The sequence below is a fragment of the Euleptes europaea genome, chromosome 15, assembly GCF_029931775.1.
Source record: "Euleptes europaea isolate rEulEur1 chromosome 15, rEulEur1.hap1, whole genome shotgun sequence".
Taxonomy (NCBI): domain Eukaryota; kingdom Metazoa; phylum Chordata; class Lepidosauria; order Squamata; family Sphaerodactylidae; genus Euleptes; species Euleptes europaea.
The window spans coordinates 23,422,953-23,444,779 of NC_079326.1; the positions used below are offsets into that span (position 1 = coordinate 23,422,953).

General features: G+C 43.5%; 1 protein-coding gene across 1 annotated transcript in view; it reads left to right on the forward strand.

The window, feature by feature from the left end:
• Positions 1-21,827, forward strand: part of ARHGAP15 (Rho GTPase activating protein 15) — a 509,635-nt gene that overhangs the window by 25,956 nt on the left and 461,852 nt on the right. Inside the window, exon 2 of the mRNA XM_056861406.1 lies at positions 16,102-16,176. Within this exon, the coding sequence (XP_056717384.1) occupies positions 16,102-16,176 (75 nt within the window). The remainder of the gene's footprint in view (positions 1-16,101; positions 16,177-21,827) is intronic.

Here is a 21,827-nt window from a genome sequence, read left to right on the forward strand (position 1 = left end):
CTGGAATTTCTCTCTCTATCCCCCTCATTTGGAGGGTTCCAGATGGTTTGCCTACTTTCTGAGGGCTATGTTTGCAGCTCAATCTCTGTCCTGATACCACAGGAGGCATTATAGAGGAAGTATGTCACTTTTCAATGATATGTTCATTTGTTAGCAGAGAAATCCAGGACAGCCCAAAGACAAAATTTGCTTACGATGTGGTAAGGTACCAGCTGTTTTGGGGACTCATCCTGGAGAAAGCATTTGGAGCAAACATATCATAGCTCATAACTTGTTCAGGCTGCTCCTGTTTTGAGAACTGTACGCAAGGGATGGTGATGGAGGAAAGTGCCATCAAGTTGCAGATGACTTAGGGCAACGCTGTAGGGTTTTCAAGGCAAGAGATTAATAGAGGTGGTTTGCCATTACCTGCCTCTGTGTAGTGACCCTGGACTTCCTTGGTGGTCTCCCATCCAAGTACTAAACAGGGCCAGCCCTACTTATCTTCTGAGATCTGATGAGATAGGGGTAGCCTGGGCCATCCAGGTCAGGGTGCAATCAAAGGGTACTTGTTAAGAAATTCTGACACCTTCTTTTGTTAGAAGGTAAAAGGAACTTACATGTCCATCTTCAAATATATATATAACTGAAACAAAAATGGAACAAATTTGAGTCCTGACTCATCATTCCCTCTCAACAGAAAATCAAGTTCTAGGAAATATTTGCTCAATAATCTAACTTCCCATAGTCTCTACTTTAGGAACCATGTTTGCTTTCCAGTTCTACCCCTCTGCAAGGAAACAGGGTGAGAAACACAGAAATTGTGATTTTCCCAGTTGTCTGTTCACTCATGACATTTTTTTTTTAAAAAAATTGCTATATTGTCTCAAGGGAAGGTGGCATGGTATAGCCCGATCTCGGCAGATCTCAGAAGCTAAGCAGGGTCGGTACTTGGAAGGGAGACCTCCAAGGAGGACTCTGCAGAGGAAGGCAATGGCAAACCACCTATGCTTCTTACTTGCCTTGAAAGCCCATTGCTGGGGTTGGCATAAATCTGCTGCAACTCGACGGCATTTTACACACACACACACACACACACACACACACACACACATTGTCTCAAAAGTACATTTAAAAGCCTTTAAGATTAAAAATTCCTTAACACTAAAACAAAGAGATGTGGGAGAAAGCAAGCATAGCCCTCGATCACCCTCTGAGCAACCATAAAACAAATGTATACCTCCTATCACAAAACAGGTGCATGCTGAATGCTGATACTGAGTCACATGGTCTTAAGAGTTGTTCTTTGATATCAAACGGGGGAACAAAAGTTCACATTTGTGCTTTAAATTGTTCATTCACATTCACAGCCCTAGGGACTACTGTAAGTTTATCCAAAACTTGGATGATTATACTGAGGTGCATAGAGAGCCTTGATTTCAAATGCATGGAGCTTTTGAACAGACCCCTTTTGCTGATCATTTCATTTATTGGTGCCATAATTTTGATTTGTGCAAGATAGAGGCTAGCCAGGGCTGTACATCTATGATAACAATTTATAGCCTTGATTTTCTTGCCAGCACTTTTAGCTTCCCCACTTTTAATTGCATTGTGATCCTGAAATATTTAACTTTCAGTAGCCCTATTCCAATTTTTTTGAGGGGTGGCACGTAAGTGTGCACAGCTTTAATTAATTGCACCATAGCAGAAAGGGACCGTGCGACAGCCCTAGCACAGAGCGAGGACTTCCTGCAGGAGGAAAAGTGATCACTTACAATATTTTGCAGGCTGCCCATCTCAACCCATCATTGCCTGGCACCTACACACTAAGGGCAAGGTTCCAGCGAACTTGTGAGCGGGCAGCATGCCATCTGAACAGATGGGCATGAAGTAGGCAGCCAGTAGACCATGTATGTGCATCAACTGTGGGTGTTGAGGGCAAGATTCCCAGTGGAGAGTGTCCAAACAGCTGTCTGGCCTGAGCCAACATGCCTACGACCAAGGAAAAGTGCCATCCCTAAATCCTGCTGAGTTGGATTAACCTTCAAAAAATAAAAATTGCTTCTGCAGTAGCATAAGGTGAGCTTTTGGCTTGTTTAAATCTGGGAAAATGAATTAGGCAAGCAAGATAAAGAGAAGCACTAATGAAGCATCCGCTAGAGGGGAATAAATATAGGGCAAGGAGTATTAAAAATACCACTTGCACAAGGGCATCTCTGAGTAGATATTAGCTGGCAGTTTGCAGCATCCTTGTTAACTCTTCATCTCCCAGACTGGCAAAACTTTCAGCGACAGCAGAATTCTAGCAGAACCGAAATGCCCTTCTGATTAAGGTATGTCTCATTTTCCTACGAGTGAGCTTTCTTTTTAAATTTTGCACAATACCGTTTTATATAGGCTCCAGTCTAGGTCTAACTGCATGCAAACAAGATATTTAGATGTGTGTCTAATTGTGTAAGAAAGTGGGTGTAAATGCCCATTTGAATAAACATTATTTCTGCTTGCGGCACCCTCTCCAACAAATAATATTATGCCATAAGAGAATCCATCCCATAAGTATAATGTGTGTCTGTGTAAAGTGCCGTCAAGTTGCAACCGACTTATGGCGACCCCTTTTGAGGTTTTCATGGCAAGCGACTAACAGAGGTGGTTTGCCAGTGCCTTCCTCTGCACAGCAACCCTGGTGTTCCTTGGTGGTCTCCCATCCAAATACTAACCAGGGCTGACCCTGCTTAGCTTCTGAGATCTGACGAGATCAGGCTAGCCTGGGCCATCCAGGTCAGGGCCATATGTATAATAGGGATCTACAAAACAAAAAAGTCAGAGTCATAGTTGGTTCTCTGTCATTTTAAAAAGCTGAGTTGGATTCTTTAATACCAGGATTAAAGTTACTCATACTGGGAAACCAATCCCAGTCATTTCTATTGGTTACTACACATTTCCACCACAGTTTCCTCTCTTTGCCCTGCAATTAGGATGCAGTTCGCAGGGAGACTCCCAACCAACATTTCCAGCCGATGAAGGAAGTATCTTGTATAGGCAAGTATAATTCTCACTTGCTGAGTGAGCGATTATCTAGTCATTAGTGTGTGAGATTTCCTGCTTTTTCTGGAATCCTCAAGGATCCAGAGATGTATGTGTATGGGGATCTATTTTTTAAAGAAAAACAGAAAGGTGAGAGGAGAGGAACACCCCCCCCCCATGCTTTCCACATTTTACACATGGTTTAGTGGTTAGAATGTAGCACTGGGTTTTGGGAGACCCAGTTTTGAATCCCCATGTTGCGATGGCAGTTCTCTGGGTGTCCTTGGGCTTGTTAATCTCTCTCCGCCTAACCTACCTCCCGAATTTGTTGTTGTGAGAATAATGTGGAGATGGGGAGCAATGTTGAAAGTAGGGTTGCCAGGTCCCTCTTCGCCACCGGAGGGATATTTTTGGGGTGGAGCCTGAGGAGGGTGGGACTTGGGGAGGGGAGGGACTTCAATGCCAAAGAGTCCAATGGCCAATGCGGCCATTTTCTACAGGTAAACTGATCTCTATCGACTAGAGATCAGTTGTAATAGCAGGGTATCTCCAGCTAGTACCTTGAGGTTGGCAACCCTAGTTGTAAGCCACTTTAGGCCCCCTTACTAGGTTGAAGACACAAATCTGGAAGGCACCTGATTAAGACAGTACAAGGGTTTGGCTTCCTTGACTCACCTACTCTGTTTTTATTGAAAAATAGACCCTCACTTTCTTTACAAATGAATGGAAGGGACAGCTTTCTTTCCCCCTTTTTAGGGCTAATGGCAGCTCTCTCTGTGTCTCTCTTTCTCTCTCAGTATGTGATTGGTATTGGGGAAAGGTGCATCTGGTTAGTACTTTCACATAATGAGAGAGATCAGATCATAAACCAGCCGTTCTCTTTCACATGGAGTGCTAATCTGAACGTTCCTCATCGCTGATCTCTCACAGCTCATCTGTTCAGTATGTGTGTGCTCACTGTCGGGCCACAGAAGCATTAGTCTATGCTTGTATCCCACACAGTCTGCCCTTCATGGGGGTAGGCCTGTGCCCCCCTATACCCCCGAGCTCTATGTCACTCTGCCTCTCTGCCATCTAATACAAACAAAACATTTCTCTTTTTACCCTTCCCTCTGTGAGGATAACCTATGAAGCTTTTAAACATCTTGACCATCAAGAAAGTTAGAAAGATTTTTTTTACTAATAAAGCTACAGTAATAAACCTTACTTCACCAGGTGACAGTACAGTACAGTATTGCACTGTGGGAAAACTGTGATCACTTAATAGCCAGCTTGAATCTCTTGAAATGCACAAAGAAGAGAAAGGATCCTAGTGTAGATGACAAAAGAAACCCGACAGTCAACGTACATATTCTATAAGGCCCTGTATATCAAATCCAATCAATATATTTCTGACTGAAAGCATGGAGACTGATCTACATGCCATGTAGAAGTCATGTATAATATCTTCCATGCAGAGTTTGACTGATGGCTGGCTTTATCATGTAAAATAGTATAGAAATTGACTGTTTTGCATGGACTGCCACCATAGCCGCCAGACATTCATAGCGGTGGCACAAAAACTCTGCATACAACTGAGGGAGCCACACTGTGAGCTAATCTACACTTTACAGCTACCACAGGGGGAAGCTGCCATTTTGGAAGCTGGTTCAGGAAGCTTTCAAAAGGTGAGTGTAATGTATAATCCCTTCCTAAGGCAAGTGATATAACTCCATATCAGAAACTGATTAGGTCTGTGCCTGCCTCCACTTGTGTGGGAGAGCAACTGGAACCCCAAGCCTGTTGCTTTTTTTGCTGTGTGGAAGAAGGTGGGACCTCATTAGAGGAGCTTGTATAGTTAGGCTACCAGGTTTAGGAGAATATAATTGTTTCAGACATCCCATGCTTTCAGATTGCAAGTAAGATCCCACTTCTCATTCATTTAACATAGTTGCTGTCTGCTCAGAGCAGTTTGGATAGGGCTTTTAGGGTCTCCAACCTAGGCGCACACTTACAGCCCATTCCTGAGCTGATGGTGTGTGGAGTCGGTGGGGAAGAGGCGCAGCTGCGCCTCTTCCAAAGCCGATTCGTGCAAGCCGCAGGAAAGAAAAAAACCTTTTCAAGGCTTTTTCCCCCCAACGGGGCTAAAAGCCCCATTGAAAACAGCGAGGCTGTGCCTGCTCAAAAGCAGGTTCAGCAAAGCCATTCCCGCCGCCACTAGCCAGGGCCGAAACGGGATAGGAAGCCACCTAACCCCTGGCCCGCTTCCGGAATGCCCCCCTGTGCCGGCACAGCCTCTCTACGCTGTGGCCTGTGCCACGGAGTGGCTGCGCCGGTGGAGGGGGGAGGTGCGTTCCTGAGGTGCTCTGCCACCAGTAGGACTGGCCTCGCCACCGGCGTAAGTGCATGTAATCACGCGATTACACGCACTTATGCTGGCAGTGAGGTTACACCACCTCCTATCCACTTTCGGCCCATTTCTCAGGAATGGGCTGTTAATTAGTTTTTGCAATGCTATGGTATTATATGTCCTAGACTACTCACTATGCCTATCATCACTTTATCCTCTTTACAGGTTGATTCGATCTCAAAATGCAATCTGAATCTTGTTATTAATTAATGGGGAGGGGCTGTGGCTATGCATGCAGAAGGTACCCAGGTTCAATCCCTGGCATCTCCAGTTAAAGTGACTAGACAAGTAGGTGATGTGAAAGATCTCTACCTGAGACCCTGGACAGCCACTGCTGGTCTGAGTAGACAGTACTAACTTTGATGGACCAAGGCTTGATGGATTCAGTACAAGGCAGCTTCGTGTGTTCATGTATATTCTATTTTATGGCCCTAGTTACAGCAGCAGCAGAAATATGTAGTGAGCTGCTGTCCTCATCCATTAATTGTGTCAACAAGTACAAGGAACATCCATTAATTGTGTCAACAAGTACATGTAAACATTAAAAATGATCCAACTGTATTCAAGGGAGAAAAATAAGGATCCTGATTTCTAGGCACACAGGGTGTCATTTGCTGCTGTGTTTTAGAATGGCAGTGAACAACATAGTTGTGGATCCACAGTAGGGTTGCCAACCTCCAGGTGGCACCTAGAGATCTCTTGCTATTACAATTGCTCTCCAGGCAACCAAGATCGGTTCTTCTGGAAAAAATAGCTGCTTTAGAGGATGGATTCTATGGCATTATATCCTGCTGGGGTCCCTCCCCTCCCCAAACCTTCCCAGGTTCCACCCCCATAATCTCCAGGTATGTCCCAACTCAACTAGTCAATCCAAGAGGACACAATATAGTGTGAGAGAAGGTGCACAGAAGATACAAATAGGAATATGCATCTTGGTGTGGTATCTTGGGCCACTATACAAGGTTTTCAATCGCACATGTGCTAGTCAAATGCACTGCTTTGTTGGGCAGACTTCTCTCTAGATCAGGAACCTGGAAAATGAGTTATGCAGTATCAGATATTGATTCTGCTTAAGACTTGACATTGTCTTGCTCATTATCCTGATTAAACTGTGAATTGATTGGGTTCCTCCCGTTATAACAAATTGCCCAGATATATATATTTTTAAATACCTTCCTAGGCTTGAGGATGAAGGAGGACTCTCTTACTAAAAGGTCTATAAGATTTTGATTTATAACTGAACAAAGGGTCAAGGCAAGCAAAGCTATTATCATTATTCTTACACACTCTGGGGAACTGAACTGTGTATAGAGGGCAGTGTACTTAAAAGGAGACATAAGGAGAAGAATGGACCACAAATTTGTTTTTCTCCTCTGATGTTTGGCTGCGGCTTCTAACAAAAGGGCATGATATATGCTCCTCTGAAGAGTAAGAGCAGGGCATGCTTCTTTGTTAAATGATCAGTGGTTAGAGCAACTGGTTTGAAGCAGAAGTACAGTCAATCTTCTCGTTTCAGTAAAGAGACTCGGGGCCTTCCATTGTTAACGATGGGTACCGATTCATTATCTTTGAAGCCTTAAATGTTGTGGGAGCAGGGTATCTTTGAAACATCCTGCTGCCATATGACCTTGCTTGACTGCTAAGATCCCTTTCACAGGCCTTCCTCTGCATGCTCTTACCTTTCGAGGTAAAGTAGCACAGACCAGCCTTTTTCAGTTGTCTGCTCCCTGAGCATTTCGGTTTTCCCTAATAGACTCTTGATGGAGGATTTTATTATAGACCTGATTTTTATTGTTCTTCTGCCTTGTAATTTTAAAGCATGGTTGTTGTTTTTTTAATGATGTGGATTAGAAAATGTTGTTTTTGTCAGTTTTATACTTAGGGTTGCCAGGTCCCTCTTCGCCATCGGCGGGAGTTTTTTGGGGTGGAGCCTGAGGAGGGCGGGATTGGGCGAGGGAAGGGACATCAATGCCATAGAGTCCAATTGCCAAAGCGGCCATTTTCTCCAGGCGAACTGATCTCTATCGGCTGGGGGTCAGTTGTAATAGCAGGAGATCTGCTGTTACCTGGAGGTTGGCAACCCTATTTATACTACTGTTTTATCGATAGACTTATACCGAAGATCTTGTTAGGTTACTAGCAGGCTGGCTTCATTGTCACAAACCAGTTCATGTGGTTTTAAGCCAAGACCATGAGATAAAAATATTGCAAACAAATTGAAATGTATCCATTTTTCAATTGCAGCTGAAACCTCGCATGCTGTGAAACTTCAGCTTCCCTTTCCCCCACTCTTGGACTCTGAATGCTTCTTATTTTGGTGCTCTGAATTTTGGCGATCCCATGTCCTTGTTTTTATTTTGCCTATCACAAATCTGATCCACATAAAGTGACACTGACAATCCTTCCTTTACTGTAGGACATTTTTTGCAGAGCCTCTGTCTTTGCAGAAGCTGACAATAGCTTCATTCCTGGATGCTGGAAGAGCTTGAACAGTCCCTTTAGCTAACTTCAGGGAGAGAAGAGGAAAAAGTTGCTGAGGCTGAATTTAACAAAACTGGATTTGCCCACAGACTTGCGAGTGCTTTAGTGAGTGGACTTTTCAATGCTCCAGGTGACATTGCTGCTGACTGAAGAATGTTCATGAAATCAGAAAAGTGCTGATGAGCTGGTTTTTCTGAAAAGAAATTGCCCAATGGTTTCTTGCCCTTCTCTACCAGTTTTAATATCTGAAGGAGACAAAGTAGAAATGATTAGGAATTGTGGGAGAAACTCCAATTAAAGGAGAGGTTTGTGCATGTAGGATATACGCTGATGCCCTAATCATTAATTATTTTTCCGGATATTTTTGCCTGTAATGCACAGCATGCATTATTGACCCTGCACGTAGCTGTTGGTAGGCCATTCACTTCACCTCATCATAGGATATTTGAGATAAGAGTTTGTCAGAAGTGGAGGAGAGTTTTATGGATACTGTGGACTGCCAAAAAGACAAATCAGTGGGTTCTAGATCAGCAGTTCCAAAACTGTGCTCCACGGAGCACTTGATGCTCCGCGGAACATCTCCTGGTGCTCTGTGAAGAGATTGGAAAGAAAAATACTACTGTCATTTGGTTTAGTATATAGGTGCTAGGTGAAAATTAGTGTTCTGTGATGAATTTCTCTCCTGAAAAGTGGTCCATGACCCAAAAAGTTTTGGAACTTCTGTTCTAGATCAAATCAAGCCTAAACTCTCACTAAAAGCTAAAATTACTGAACTGAGGCTATCGTTCTTTGGTCTCATTATGAGAAGACAAGAGTCACTGGAAAATGCAATGATGCTAGGAAAAGTTGAAGGCAGAAGGAAAAGAGGAAGACCCAACATGGGTTGGATGGACTCCATAAAGGAAGCCATGGTCCTTAGTCTGCAAGAGCTGAGCATGGCTGTTAACAACAGGACGTTTTGGAGGACATTAATTCATAGGGTCACCATGAGTTGGAAGTGACTTGATACCACTTAACACACACAGAGAGAGGCCATAACCTAAGCACTCACCTGCTACAGCCAAGTCTTCAAATCAGGTTGGGAGGCAGCAGCATCACTAGCCATAAGAAATAGTTTCTTGTTTCTGTCCATGGTCAGTGCCTGTACACTATGTAGGATTGCCAACTGTCCTGGAGAAAAACATCCTCTCTCTTTTTAAAATAGGCCTAATGTGTGGAAATAAGCACTTAACGCTTTTCATGGAATGAAGACAAATAATGAGACTCAAAGCAGCAGCTAGGTCTGATGGACTTGTCTAGGCATCAAAGTGTTACAATCCACTCAGGATCCTCACTTCCACATGTCGCAACCAAGAACGATGTCTGACTATGGGATGGACATAGCTGCCAAGATTTGCTGTTCCATGTTATTTATGAGCCCTGTGCACCTGATCCACATGTTGACTGAATGCACCAGGAGGGAGAGCAGGCACAACAACTGCTCAACAAGGCATTCAGAGTGGATAGAGGGTTGTCCAGGAGCATATATATCCTCAGAATGTACCACACCCCTCTCATTTTGTAGACAGATGCAACTTACTCAACCATTCTTCTCTTGATCAGGCAGTGTTTTATATCTATGGCTCCCGATTGGCCAGCAGGATTTTTTTTAAACCCTCCACACTATGGGTTGAAATTAAATTAAAAGAGTTTTCGCCTGAACATTAGGAAGAACTTCCTGACAGTTAAAGGGGTTCCTCAGTGGAACAGGTTTCCTCGGGAGGTGGTGGGCTCTCCTTCTTTGGAGGCTTTTAAGCAGACGCTAGATGGCCATCTGACAGCAATGCTGAGTCTATGAACTTAGGCAGATCATGAGAGGGAGGTCAGGAAGGGTTGTGTCAGTGTTTGGCTCTTGTGGCCCTTTCTTAGATGCCCAGAGTAATGCTGATTGCCACTTTGGGGTCAGGAAGCAATTCTCTTCCAGGCCAGTTTGGCCAGGGATCCTGGAGGTTTTTTGGCCATCTTCTGGGAATAGAGCAGGGGTCACTGAGGCTGTGTGCGGGGGAGGTAATTGTGAATTTCCTGCATTTGTGCATGGGGTTAGACTAGATCATAGAATCATAGAGTTGGAAAGGACCACCAGGGTCGTCTTTTTTTCTTCTTATTTTTCCCCACCAATTTTCTTGTTCAGAGCAGAGTAAAGTGATACCCATCTCTTCATGTGATCTGGACAATATGCTTCTGTTGATACAGCCCAAAATCACATTTGCTTTTTAGCTACTGCATTACACTGCTGACTCATGTTCAGTGTATAGTCTACTAAGACCCCTAGATCCTTTTTGCCCACACTACTGTCAAAATGACCATGGAGGTGCCTTCCAAGTTTTTGTTTCTAAGATTCTGTGACCACTGGTCTGATCCAGCAAGCTGTTCTTATGTTCTGCAGGCTTGTGTGCTGCTTTGGCTGCCGATACAGAACAATGGCCTCAGGGCTTCCATGTGGCAGTTTCCCCCATAGGTTCCCCATCCCAGTTCCCCAGCAAATGGCAACCCTCCCCTCCATGCTGCCAGGGCATTTCCAGTTTTTTTTTAAAAAAATTGACAGTTGAATATCAATATATAGTTACAACTATTTGTGTACCAGGTTCTGTGAATTCCCAGATTTCCTTTAAAAAAAAACAACCTAGCCCCTTTTATTGCGAAGATATGCCTTTTCCTCTATATTTATACAATGAAAGGGGCTAGATAGAAGCTTAGGCCTGACCTGGATAGCCCAGGCTTGCTTGGTGATATCTGATATCAGAAGATAAGCAGGGTCAGCCCTGGTTAGTGCTTGGATGGGAGATGGCCATGGAAGTCCACGGCAGGCAATGGCAAACTACCTCTGTTAGTCTCATGCCTTGAAACCCATATGGGGCTGTGACCTGATGGCATTTTCCACCAGCAACAGATAAAAGCTTGCCTTAAAAAAAATGAAAGCTGATAATTCAGAGAACCTGATATACAGTTATATCATTATAATGATATAACATTATTCAAATGTCAATTACAATATAAACAAAATGCTCCCTTTCGATGGCAGGGGGAGGAAATGACTACTGCAGGGACAAGAGCAGGTGAAATGGCTGCCATGTGGACAGGAATGGGAAAATCTGAACTTTCCCAGATGCTTCCCAACCAAAGGGCAGCCAGCCAGGCTTTGCTGTGATCTTTTGCAAAACTTTTCGGCAAAGTAAGTTTGGGAAGCATCTGACAAAACCTGTTCAAGCCCTGGGAGGTGCAGGAATTCACCACAATACTTTGGGGGGAGTGCGAGGGGGGAGCATGTTTCCCAACTGCATTGATCCCAGGGAAAATAGCCCATGTAGCGACGACCCTAAAGGTGAATCTGAGGGAGCTACAGTTCTGAAAATGGCAATGGCTAGGAAGCTATATTCTAGCAGTTTTAGGACAGCTCGTCTCTACAGCCTGAAGGAGGCATCCTCTAGCTTCTTTTCTGTAAAGTTCCAAGAATTATGAATAGGGTTGCCAACCTCCAGGTGGTGGCTGGAGATCTCCTGCTATTATAACTGATCTCCAGCCAATAGAGATCAGTTCACCTGGAGAAAATGGCCACTTTGGCAACTGGACTCTATGGCATTGAAGTCCCTCCCCTCCCCAAACACTGCCCTCCTCAGGCTCCACCCCAAAAAACTCCCGCCAGTGACGAAGAGGGACCTGGTAACCCTAGTTATTAAACTATACTCAAGTCAATTCAGTAAAGTTGTGCCCTTGTTAAACCCAAGCTCGTGTATTGTGGGATTCTTCTGGGGTCCAGGGACAATGGTGTAAGATTTAACTTAATTCTGTGTGTCAGTGGGGAATAACTCACTGGGATCAATGGGATTTTACTCCCTAGCCACTGTGCTTAGGATCACCTCACTTTGGCACATTCATTTCCTTTAGCCATTGGGTGAAGGATCATTTATCTACCGCAGAGGTCATTTCCTTAATTCTGCAGAGAGCAGAATATCTTATATGCTATATGTGAAAGTATAATTAAGAGTGGGGATTTTTAAGTGAGAATATAAATGGCAAAGACTTGAATGGTTTCGATGTGGATGTTGCATGTGTATGAGTCCTAGATCTGTTGAACATTAAAAGATAAAGGCAAAAAAAGATAAATGGAACTAATTTATTTTGAATTTACACACATGCCTCTGCTTGCATTAATATTCCAGTTCTATCCAAAATCTAAATGGAAAGTCTGAAATCTTAGAAGTTCTCTCCATAACATCAGCAAATCTTTCTTGTTTATCCAGCATGCTAATAAAATAGAAGCATGACACTCCTGAAAACAAGATAGCAAAATACAGAAAATGTGGTCTGACATTTTTTTTCTCCCCAAAGGAGGGACTGCCACTAACGAAAGCATTTCTTATGAAGGCTCGATTGCTTAAGATGCAGAATATTAAGAGAGAAAAACACTTTAGGACACAGCCGTGTCACCAGCTGTTACTCATTTCTAATGAAATTGTTAAGTGATATTCCTCATAAATAGGTCAGTGAAACTTTTGAATCGCAGAGAGTGTTTTATCTGTTTTCTCTATGAAACGCTGGTATTAAATTTAGAACGGGTAATTCATTAAGCTCATTAGTTATCACTAGGAGAGTAGGACACTTTCTAAGATGTAGATTTCAGGGTTTAAATGTTAGTGCTTACAAATAAACATGAAAGCCGTGTGTACCGTAAAATATGGGATCATAATATTTTAAAGTATATTTTGAGGGGGGCCCTCTGGATTAATTAGGAACAGTTTGTAGAGTTTGACATTTACATATAAACAGCATATAGTAGCTTCTCGTTAGCTCTGCTTTACCAGGGAAAAAGATGGGGAGTGCTGTTAAAACCAATCAAAATTTACTGATTGTTTCTAGTTCAGATTAAGATAAGCAATGTTTTTATTTTGTGTCAGTCCCAGATAGTAAATTGTGGTCCACTTTAACAATAAAATACAATTAAAACAGATGAACAGATAATTATTTTTGTAGCCCAAGTTGAATTTCTAAGCAATAGTATCACCCCGCTCACATCCAAAAATCCAAATAGCTTCCTCTTTGTCGCATTTAAGTTATATTTTTAGCAGCTATAGTAATTTTCCTGTGCTTTTCCTTCCGTGTAGAAGGATCTAATCCATCTAGCAACGAACTAAGGTCTCTTTAATGGAATGAACTTCTAAACCCTAACATTGAAATAACCTACAGCCATTAAGATACAACACCTGTTAGTCCCCATAGGTTCGATTCAAATAAGTTTTTTCACCAATTGCATTTACATTAGTAAAATGGCACTTCTTTCAGCTGGGGGGCAATTTTCACCAATTCCCACTCTTAACACAGCTCCCCACTTTGCCTCTATGGTGTATGGTTCCCCTTACTCAGCATTCAGTGGATTATAGTGGGTGGGAAGAGGTGGTAAACTTCCATTCCTTGAGTTCTGGTCTGTTCATGGTCCCTTAGATCCCACTGTCTGGCTTTAACCCATTGAAGATTGCTTTGTACATTAGCTTTAGATGACGCATATGTGGCTAGAATTAAGGACTAAAGAAGATGAAATACATTGCTGAATCTCCCATTTTTTTAAATGTTTATAAACAGAAATTTTAGGAGGAAAGGTGATTTGAATCAGGACCACAGGGCTGGGCAAAGGGATGCAGGTTCATGTGAATTGGCCTCCGCGTGGAGGAATTTGCCCTTGTAAATACATATTTAGAGAGACATTTCTGACTAGTGATGAACCATCAACACTTATCAATGACTCAGTCATTAAAAAGGTATGCAGCATACCTCCACAAAATATAAGATATACCAATAGGGGACCAGGACTCATGGCTCCTGTCCCCTGCCTTTGGTCCCCTGCTGCTGCCTGTTGTAATAGCAGGAGAAATTGGGGGAGGGGAAGTGACCCTGGGAGCTTTTGCGGGCAGGGACAGACATTGTGCAATGTCCGTTCTGGGCCTAGAAGTGATGCCACACATTGGCACAATGCTCTAGAAGTACCCCAAAACTCTATGGTAAAACTACTGAGTATGGAGGGGATTGATAGAGCATCATGGTGACAGATGATGTCACTTCCAGTTATGTAACTGCAAGTGATGTCATATGATGCGTGTCCCCAACCTGAAGCTGACAACCCTAAGGGGGATTGATCTCTGTAGTTAGGAGATCTACCACCATGGCTGCTGTGTGTGCGGGGGAAGCAGGTGGGTGGCTGGGAGGATGATGGGGGCAGAAAGAGTGATGGGGTGGGGGCAAAAAAGAGAGAAAATGACAGGCATGGAGGAGAGAGAAAGAAAAGAGGTGGCAGGAGGGAGAAAGAGTGAGAGACTGAGAGAAGTAGGGGAGAGGGGAGGAAGCAAAGATGGCAGGGAATGGGACAGCTACTCCTGCAAGTTTCTTGCAGGTCCCTACTTGTCCCCTCTAGTCCTGTTTGGTGTGTGAGCAGAGCAGCTAGCATGAGAGAGAGAAAATTGTGGCACTCAGGCAGATAAGGTCTGTACCTTCAAAGAAAGAGGCTGGCGGGATCCTGTCTCAGAGTCTGCCTTGTGTGTAAACAGGCTAAACTAGTGGATGTGCGGAGGTGGGGTTTTCATCTCCAGAGCATCAGCTGGGAGAAAACCTGTCTCAGAAGACTTTGGAAGTCTCAGAACCTGTCTTTTGTGATACATCAGGCTAGCTTGAGGAAGAGACTGTAGCTCTCTCAAAGCCCCAATTTCTGATGGAAAACTAGAAGATTTCTGTTTTCTGAGAGGAGCTCGCATTTACACGGTGAGAATCCTGAGGTTGAAGAAAGGCCAATATTCACCTCAAGGATATAAACTTGGCCACTAACTGTTCTCTCCTCTCCTCAATTACCAACTGTAACCTTACAAATGTACGGGCCCAGCAAGACTGTGTTACACCTGTAAATAGTTTCTGTCCTATTTTCTGAGCCATCTTATTCCCCTATCCCTGGGAGTAAATAAATTTTACTCTTTTTTTCTGTTTCCTTCATGGTGCTGAACTTGTTTTATTCAGACGTCACTTGGGTTAAGTCTGTAAATTGGACGGTGGGGTAGAGCTTGCATAGGTTGAGGTTTACATCACACTACCTTTGTTTAAATGTCATATTTAAGACCCTGTTATTCACACCTTCCCAGTAACTAATACTGTTTATGCCAGATGAAAAAGATTCTTTGTGTAAGGTCTTCATGAATCACTATTTTATAGAATGTTTCAGATGATGAAAGTACCATGTAATAGTTGTAGGAATGGCAGTCTGTATGCATAGATATGGTATGAGACTTTGATAGGGGGTATGGTAGCACGGCCACCTTAAAATAACATCTTCTCTAAATGTGGAGAGGTTTGGAGCCATCAGAGCAGGATTGGAATTTATGCTGTTTTAGATAGTTTAAATCAGGCTTGACCAAACTGCAGCCCCCAGGCCACATGTGGCCCAGGACGGCTATGAACGCGGCCCAACACAAAATCGTAAACTTACTTAAAACATTATGAATCAGCTATTGTTAGTGTTAGTGTATTTTATGTGTGGCCCAAGTTAGTGTTCATGTATTATATGTGCAGCCCAAGACAATTCTTCTTCTTCCAATGTGGCCCAGGGAAGCCAAAAGATTGAACACCCCTGGTTTAAATGGTATGATTTTTATAATCATGTATTATATTTGCATTTTATATGATGTTAGCTGCCCTGAGCCCGGTTTGCCAGTGGATGGCAGGATGATATTATTATTATTATTATTATTATTATTATTATTATTATTATTATTATTATTATTTATCAGAATGTCGTTAAATTTAGCTTATCATGTAAAGCTGAATTGCCAACATTAGGACAGAGTGAAGTATGTTTTGAAAACGTTGCTGGTTTTGAAAAAGAAAGTTTCAGATTTCCAGGGTTGTCTTTAACATTAAAACTTTTGCCAGAAAGAATACAGTTCTAACACTACTGATCAGCCATACAGGGCTGTTGTAAGGACTACCTATGAGCTAATACATGCAAATAGCACTGAATGTTCCAAAATATTGTATAAATATTAAGAGCTAATTAATTACTGCTTTTCAATGTCATTAGCATGCCCATTTTTAGCACTTAGTGCAGCACAAACTGTGTGCGCTGCGTAAAGTTATTTTCAATCTGCCCTTCCATGTTCGACATTGTTTGATTTGAATACAAGCAGATTCTGATTTTGAAATGAATGTATTTTCAGATATCCCGTCATAGAAGGAATCATTCCCAACATAATTTAACAGTCACTGAGATCGTTAGCCCACTGGAGCAAACGGTAAGCAATTGTATTACAGAATTTATGATTTATTGATTTAGCTCTTTATTTTATATTTCGTTAATCAAAATGTAATGCATGATTTTTGAAGGATAAGTGCTTATGGCTGCAGATGCCTCAATATATTAATAGGGTAAAATAAAAAAAAAAAACTAAAGCTTTGGGAGAAGGTTGGTTAAACAATGAAAATGATAATTGTGGAAGCTACAAGCCATTGTAGCGAATGATATACAATTTCAATTACCCATTAAGTCAAGAGAATTAAGGATGACATTTCTGCAATACTAATAGATATTTATTACAGGATGACATTGCTTTGACCAAAATGAGTAGCTGCAGTTAGCAAAATAAATACAGTTAGGAAAAATGCCAGGTGTGAACTTGCTTTTTGAAGTGTTTGCTACTCAGTGAGGAGGAAAAATGATAGTGTTTAGAATAAAGAAATAAATTGGACTTTATGTTGCTTTGTTGTTTGCATTCTGGCTTCTTATATCTATAGAAAACCTGCAGATTGAGATGAAAGGTACTGAATAGGGTTACCCCCTCTTTTTGAGGAAATTACAGGAGATCTGTGGGAGAAGTCTGGGGATTCCATAGAGAGCCACCATTTGCTCTCAGGAAACTGATCACTGAAGTCTGGAAATTATTTGTAATTCTGCAAGGACTCTAAGCCCCACCTGCAGAATGGCAACCCTAGTACAGAAATATTTAAGAAGCTAATAGGGAAGAGTACTATAGGGAAGAGTATTAATGTTTAGGTAATGAAAGTCACATATAGGGTTGCCAGGTCCCTCTTCGCCACCAGTGGGAAGTTTTTGGGGCGGAGCCTGAGGAGGGCAGGGTTTGGGGAGGGGGGGAGTCCAGTTGCCAAAGCAGTCATTTTCTCCAAGTGAACTGACCTCTGTCTGCTGGAGACCAGTTGCATTAGCAGGAGATCTCCAGCTATTACCTGGAGGATGACAACCCTAGTCACATAGGGAACAATGCTAAGCATTGGGGCGAAGCCTGAGGAGGGCAGGGTTTGGGGAGGGGGGGAGTCCAGTTGCCAAGCAGCCATTTTCTCCAGGTGAACTGACCTCTGTCTGCTGGAGACCAGTTGCATTGGCAGGAGATCTCCAGCTATTACCTGGAGGATACCACAGAAATAAAGCACACCTGTGCTAGTACCATAAGGTTAGGAAATCAGCACAGAGATATCAGTACAAAGGGGACACAGTGTAATAGTGTTTAAACATATAATAAAACTAAGTGCAGTGATGCATACAAGAAACACATACAACTATATATACAGATATACAATTCTTTTTCTAATGCAGTCTTTATGGAAAAAGGTTTTCTTGCGTGATGGTAATTGTAGGAGAATTCTTAAAACAGTCCATAAGGCACTTCAATAAATATCTTCATAGGGAAACAGTAGATGGGGGACGGCCATTTCAAGAAAATTTCTTCAGCCCCAATTAAATTCCTTTATTTAAATACAATATGCTGATATAAAATCTAGCATTATAATAAATATCATAAAATTGTATAAATAAATAAATATTTCTCCATACTTACAATCTTACAAAGTATATCATATATCTTATACTCAGTTAGCTGGTTCCCGTAGGATACTCCCGAGTGTAGTAGCTAAGCTCGTATAGACTCCACCTGACATTCACAGCTGCAGATAAGGATCCCACTATAGGCGTCTCCGGTAAACCTTATCGTAATCTATCTAATAGACACACGAGTATTGTAATGATTACATGGAATTCAAATAAAACAAGAAAAATCATTGTCTAAATTTAAACCATTGGGTTTTATCGTGTTGAACAGATGGATGAAGTAGTCTTAAACTGATAAGGGTTTTTAAGCAGGATGATTCTATGAATGTGCTTGGACTGAACTGAGGCGTTGCAAAAAAAGTTTATACGACGGCAGTTAGTGGTCTCTTAAACAGTATTCTCTGTGGATTCATTATGAATCTGTCACGTTTGTTGCCACCTAGTGGCTAGAAGGCAGCCTGGTCATTTAGTCCAATGAGACTGAGCATGCTCTTGGAGTTGTGTTGCCGGCTGACTGACCCTGCATTTCTGGTGTGACCTTTATAATTTAAATTGTCTGTGAGGAAAAACTGGAAGGAACTGCCATACATTTCTTCTAAGAGAGTAAGTAGAACTTAAGTTGTTTATTGAGAAATTGTTTACATATGGAAGCCGGAAAAATTGTGGTGCAAGTTAGCAAAATGGATTCCACGTGCAAATATTATTTAACTGTTTATTTAAGTATGTCATTGCAAGTAATATTAGTTATTATAGAAACAAGTGTGCATGTGACTTTCCAGTCCAGCTACTATGCAAGTGCATGGGCTTTGCTTTTAGGATGCTATCTAGGTGTCTCTCAGCAAAAAACCAAAAACGATATAAATATTATGCTTGCCTGGCACAGTTATTTGGGATCTCTTACATCCTTGGAAGGACAATCAAACATAGGTTTAAATTCGACCCATAGCTTTGAGGCATTTGCGAGCTTTTTTGCAGATAAAGACTTGTCGCTCTGCCGTGACCTCCCTGCCAATTTTGATACAGTAAAAGAACTAGAGGCCCCTTGCCCATCATCTGATGCCTTTTCGGACCACTTCAGTTGGCTTTTGGAAGCTGATGTTGGCAGGATCCTGTTAGCTGTGAGGCCTACCACTTGCCTCTTGGACCTGTGCCCATCGTTGCTGGTCAAGGCTAGTCTGGCTGCGGTGTGAGCACCCCTGGGAGAAAGTGTCAACCTGTCCCTTAGCAGTGGTACAACTGCTCTTAAAGAAGCCATCTTTAGATTCAAGAGATCTTTCCAAATACTGCCCGGTATCAAATCTTTCGTACCTGGGCAAGGTAGTAGAGAGAGCAGTCACTGAGCAACTGCAGGGTTTTCTGGATGACACATTGGCTTTGGACCCATTTCAGTCAGGTTCCCGCCCTGGCCATGGGATGGAGATGGCTCTGGTCGCTCTCACAGATGGTCTCCGTCAACAGCTGGATTGAAGTGTGTAGGGGCTGCTGCTATTATTAGATCTATTGGCAACAATTATCACCTGCACCTGCCGTATCTCTATGGAGGAGCCAGGCAAACTTTCCCACAGTTTAAAGCCCGGCTCCTCCATAAAGACACATAGCGAAGTTCCCACTAAAGAATCTGAATACAGCCACTTCACTCTTTCTTTTCTATAGAGGAGGATGGGGAGACCCCTTCCAGATCCCCTAACTCCGGCCCCCTGACCCAATCTTCACCAAACTTGGGAGTTCTTGCAAGGAGAGGCCCTTGGAGCCATGCTGAAAATTTTGGGGCTCTACCTGCAAAAATGCCTCCCCAAGGAGCCATAGAAAGCTGTTTCCAAAAAAGCTGGATATTTATCCAGCTTTTTCGGGGTTTGCAAATTTGACTTTGCCATCATCCCCAGTTTTAGGGACTCAGTAAACCCAAACCCAAATTTTACCGAAATGGCTTTTTTCAGTAATTTTTTGGTTCGGGTTTATCGATATGCACAGCCCTAGTCACATTTTAGATTGTAAGCTGCTCAGGGCAAGGACATGTTGTCATATGCCCTATAAAGTGCTATGTACATTAAAGATTTTAAGAGTGTTAGGCAGCTTCACCGTGTTTGAACTGACCACTAGATTTTTCAGGGGTCATGTTCACATGCATCAAGGCTGTATATATGTGGTAAATGTACATGTTGCTTCTGCTTACACAACATAGTGACCACATTTATCAGGAGGATTACAGGCAGCCTACAACCCCATTATGTGCAGCTAGGGTTGCCAAGCCACTGGCGGGGGATGGGGGACTTGGATGCCAGATCCATGTTGAGACACTCCTGGAGATTTGGAGATGGAGCCAAGGGAGTAGGGCTGTTGAAAATAAAAAAATTCGGTATAGTTCAGATTCGGCCGAATTTGGCCCGTCTGGATTCGGTACACGCCGAAGTCCGAACTCCCCCGATTCGGATCCGTTAAATTCGGCAAGAAATTAAAGTTCGGCAAAATATTCGGCTGAATATTGCCATTTAAATTTTAAACAATCACTCTTGGTCTCCCGCGGCTGCGAGGGGGGGGGGTTAGAGCTGGACGTTCAAAACTTTCATCATTGCTTCTTGTGACCCTTATTGAAAGGACCGCCAATTTTGGTGACGATGGGGTCCTAGGGAGGCGAGATATGGATCCCGGAAGCCCTCCCCCAATTGCCCATCGCAAAGCATAGACCGTCCGTGACTCGGCTCGGCTGCATTTGCACATTCAAGCAAATGATGCAATGCAATGCAATACATTGGACTGAGAGAGCGGGATGGGAACGCGGGAGCCCTGGCAGCGAGAGGGTCCTCCTCGCACCTCCGCACGGAGACCGCTCGCCCTTCTCAAGCCAACCTGGGGGGGGGAGGCTAGGCCGGACCGTGGAACCCCAAGCAAAGCAACCACCCGCACAACTCAAAGACCACAAGACAACCAAAAGCCAAAAGCGCTGGATGAACTCAAGTGGCACCCAAGCACCGGGGGTGGGTGGGATGGGAACGCAGGAGCCCCGGCGGTGAGAGGGTCCTCCTCGCACCTCCGCACGGAGACCGCTCGCCCTTCTCAAGCCAACCTGGGGGGGGGAGGCTAGGCCGGACCATGGAACCCCAAGCAAAGCAACCACCTGCACCACACAAACACCACAAGACAACCAAAAGCCAAAAGCGCTGGATGAACTCAAGTGGCACCCAAGCACCGGGGGGTGGGGGGTGGGATGGGAACGCGGGAGCCCCGGCGGCGAGAGGGTCCTCCTCGCACCTCCGCTCGCCCTTCTCAAGCCAACCTGGGGGGGGAGGCTAGGCCGGACCATGGAACCCCAAGCAAAGCAACCACCCGCACAACACAAACACCACAAAACACCCTCAAACCAGTTCCAACTGATGAACTCGGATGGATCTCTCAACCGCACCAATTCTGCTGGCTGGAATTGCTGGATCTCTCGCCACCAAAATGGAAGACAGTGGGGAAGGGAGGGATGGGCGGGCATTTTAAACTTTCTCTTGGCCAGTTCAAAACTTCAAATCAATGCTCTGATTGGCCATGAAAAAAATCTGCTGGGCTACCATTGGCCGCGGGAGAAAGCAGATTGCCAACAGGCGGATCAGCTCCTGCGCATGCGTCTCCGCCGAACCACCGAATTCACCGAATTTACTCGCCGAACTCGCCGAACATGAAGAGTTCGGCCTCCCGGATTTCTCCCATTTTGGAGTTCGGATCCGTCCAAACAGAAAAGCACCGAATCGAGGAAAATTCGGTTGATTTTCAGTTCGGGCCGAACCGAATCGACAGCCCTACAAGGGAGGACAGGGACTTCAGTGGAGTACAATGACGTACAGTCTACCCTCCAAAGCATCCATTTTCTCCAGGGAAACTGATCTGTGTAGTATGGAGATGAGCTTAATTCTGTGGGGGGGGGGGCGGTCTCACCTGGAGGCTGGCATCCCTAACAGAAGCACATTGCACAGATCTTTAGATGCATAAACAATATGAATGATGAGCAAATATAAAGTACTAAAAAGATACTATCTTCTTTTTTGAGAGAGGCATTGAATTTGTTTGCCTTGTTTTCATGCTCAGTCTTGTTCAAGTTATGTTGTTCAGCATTTCTTCAGC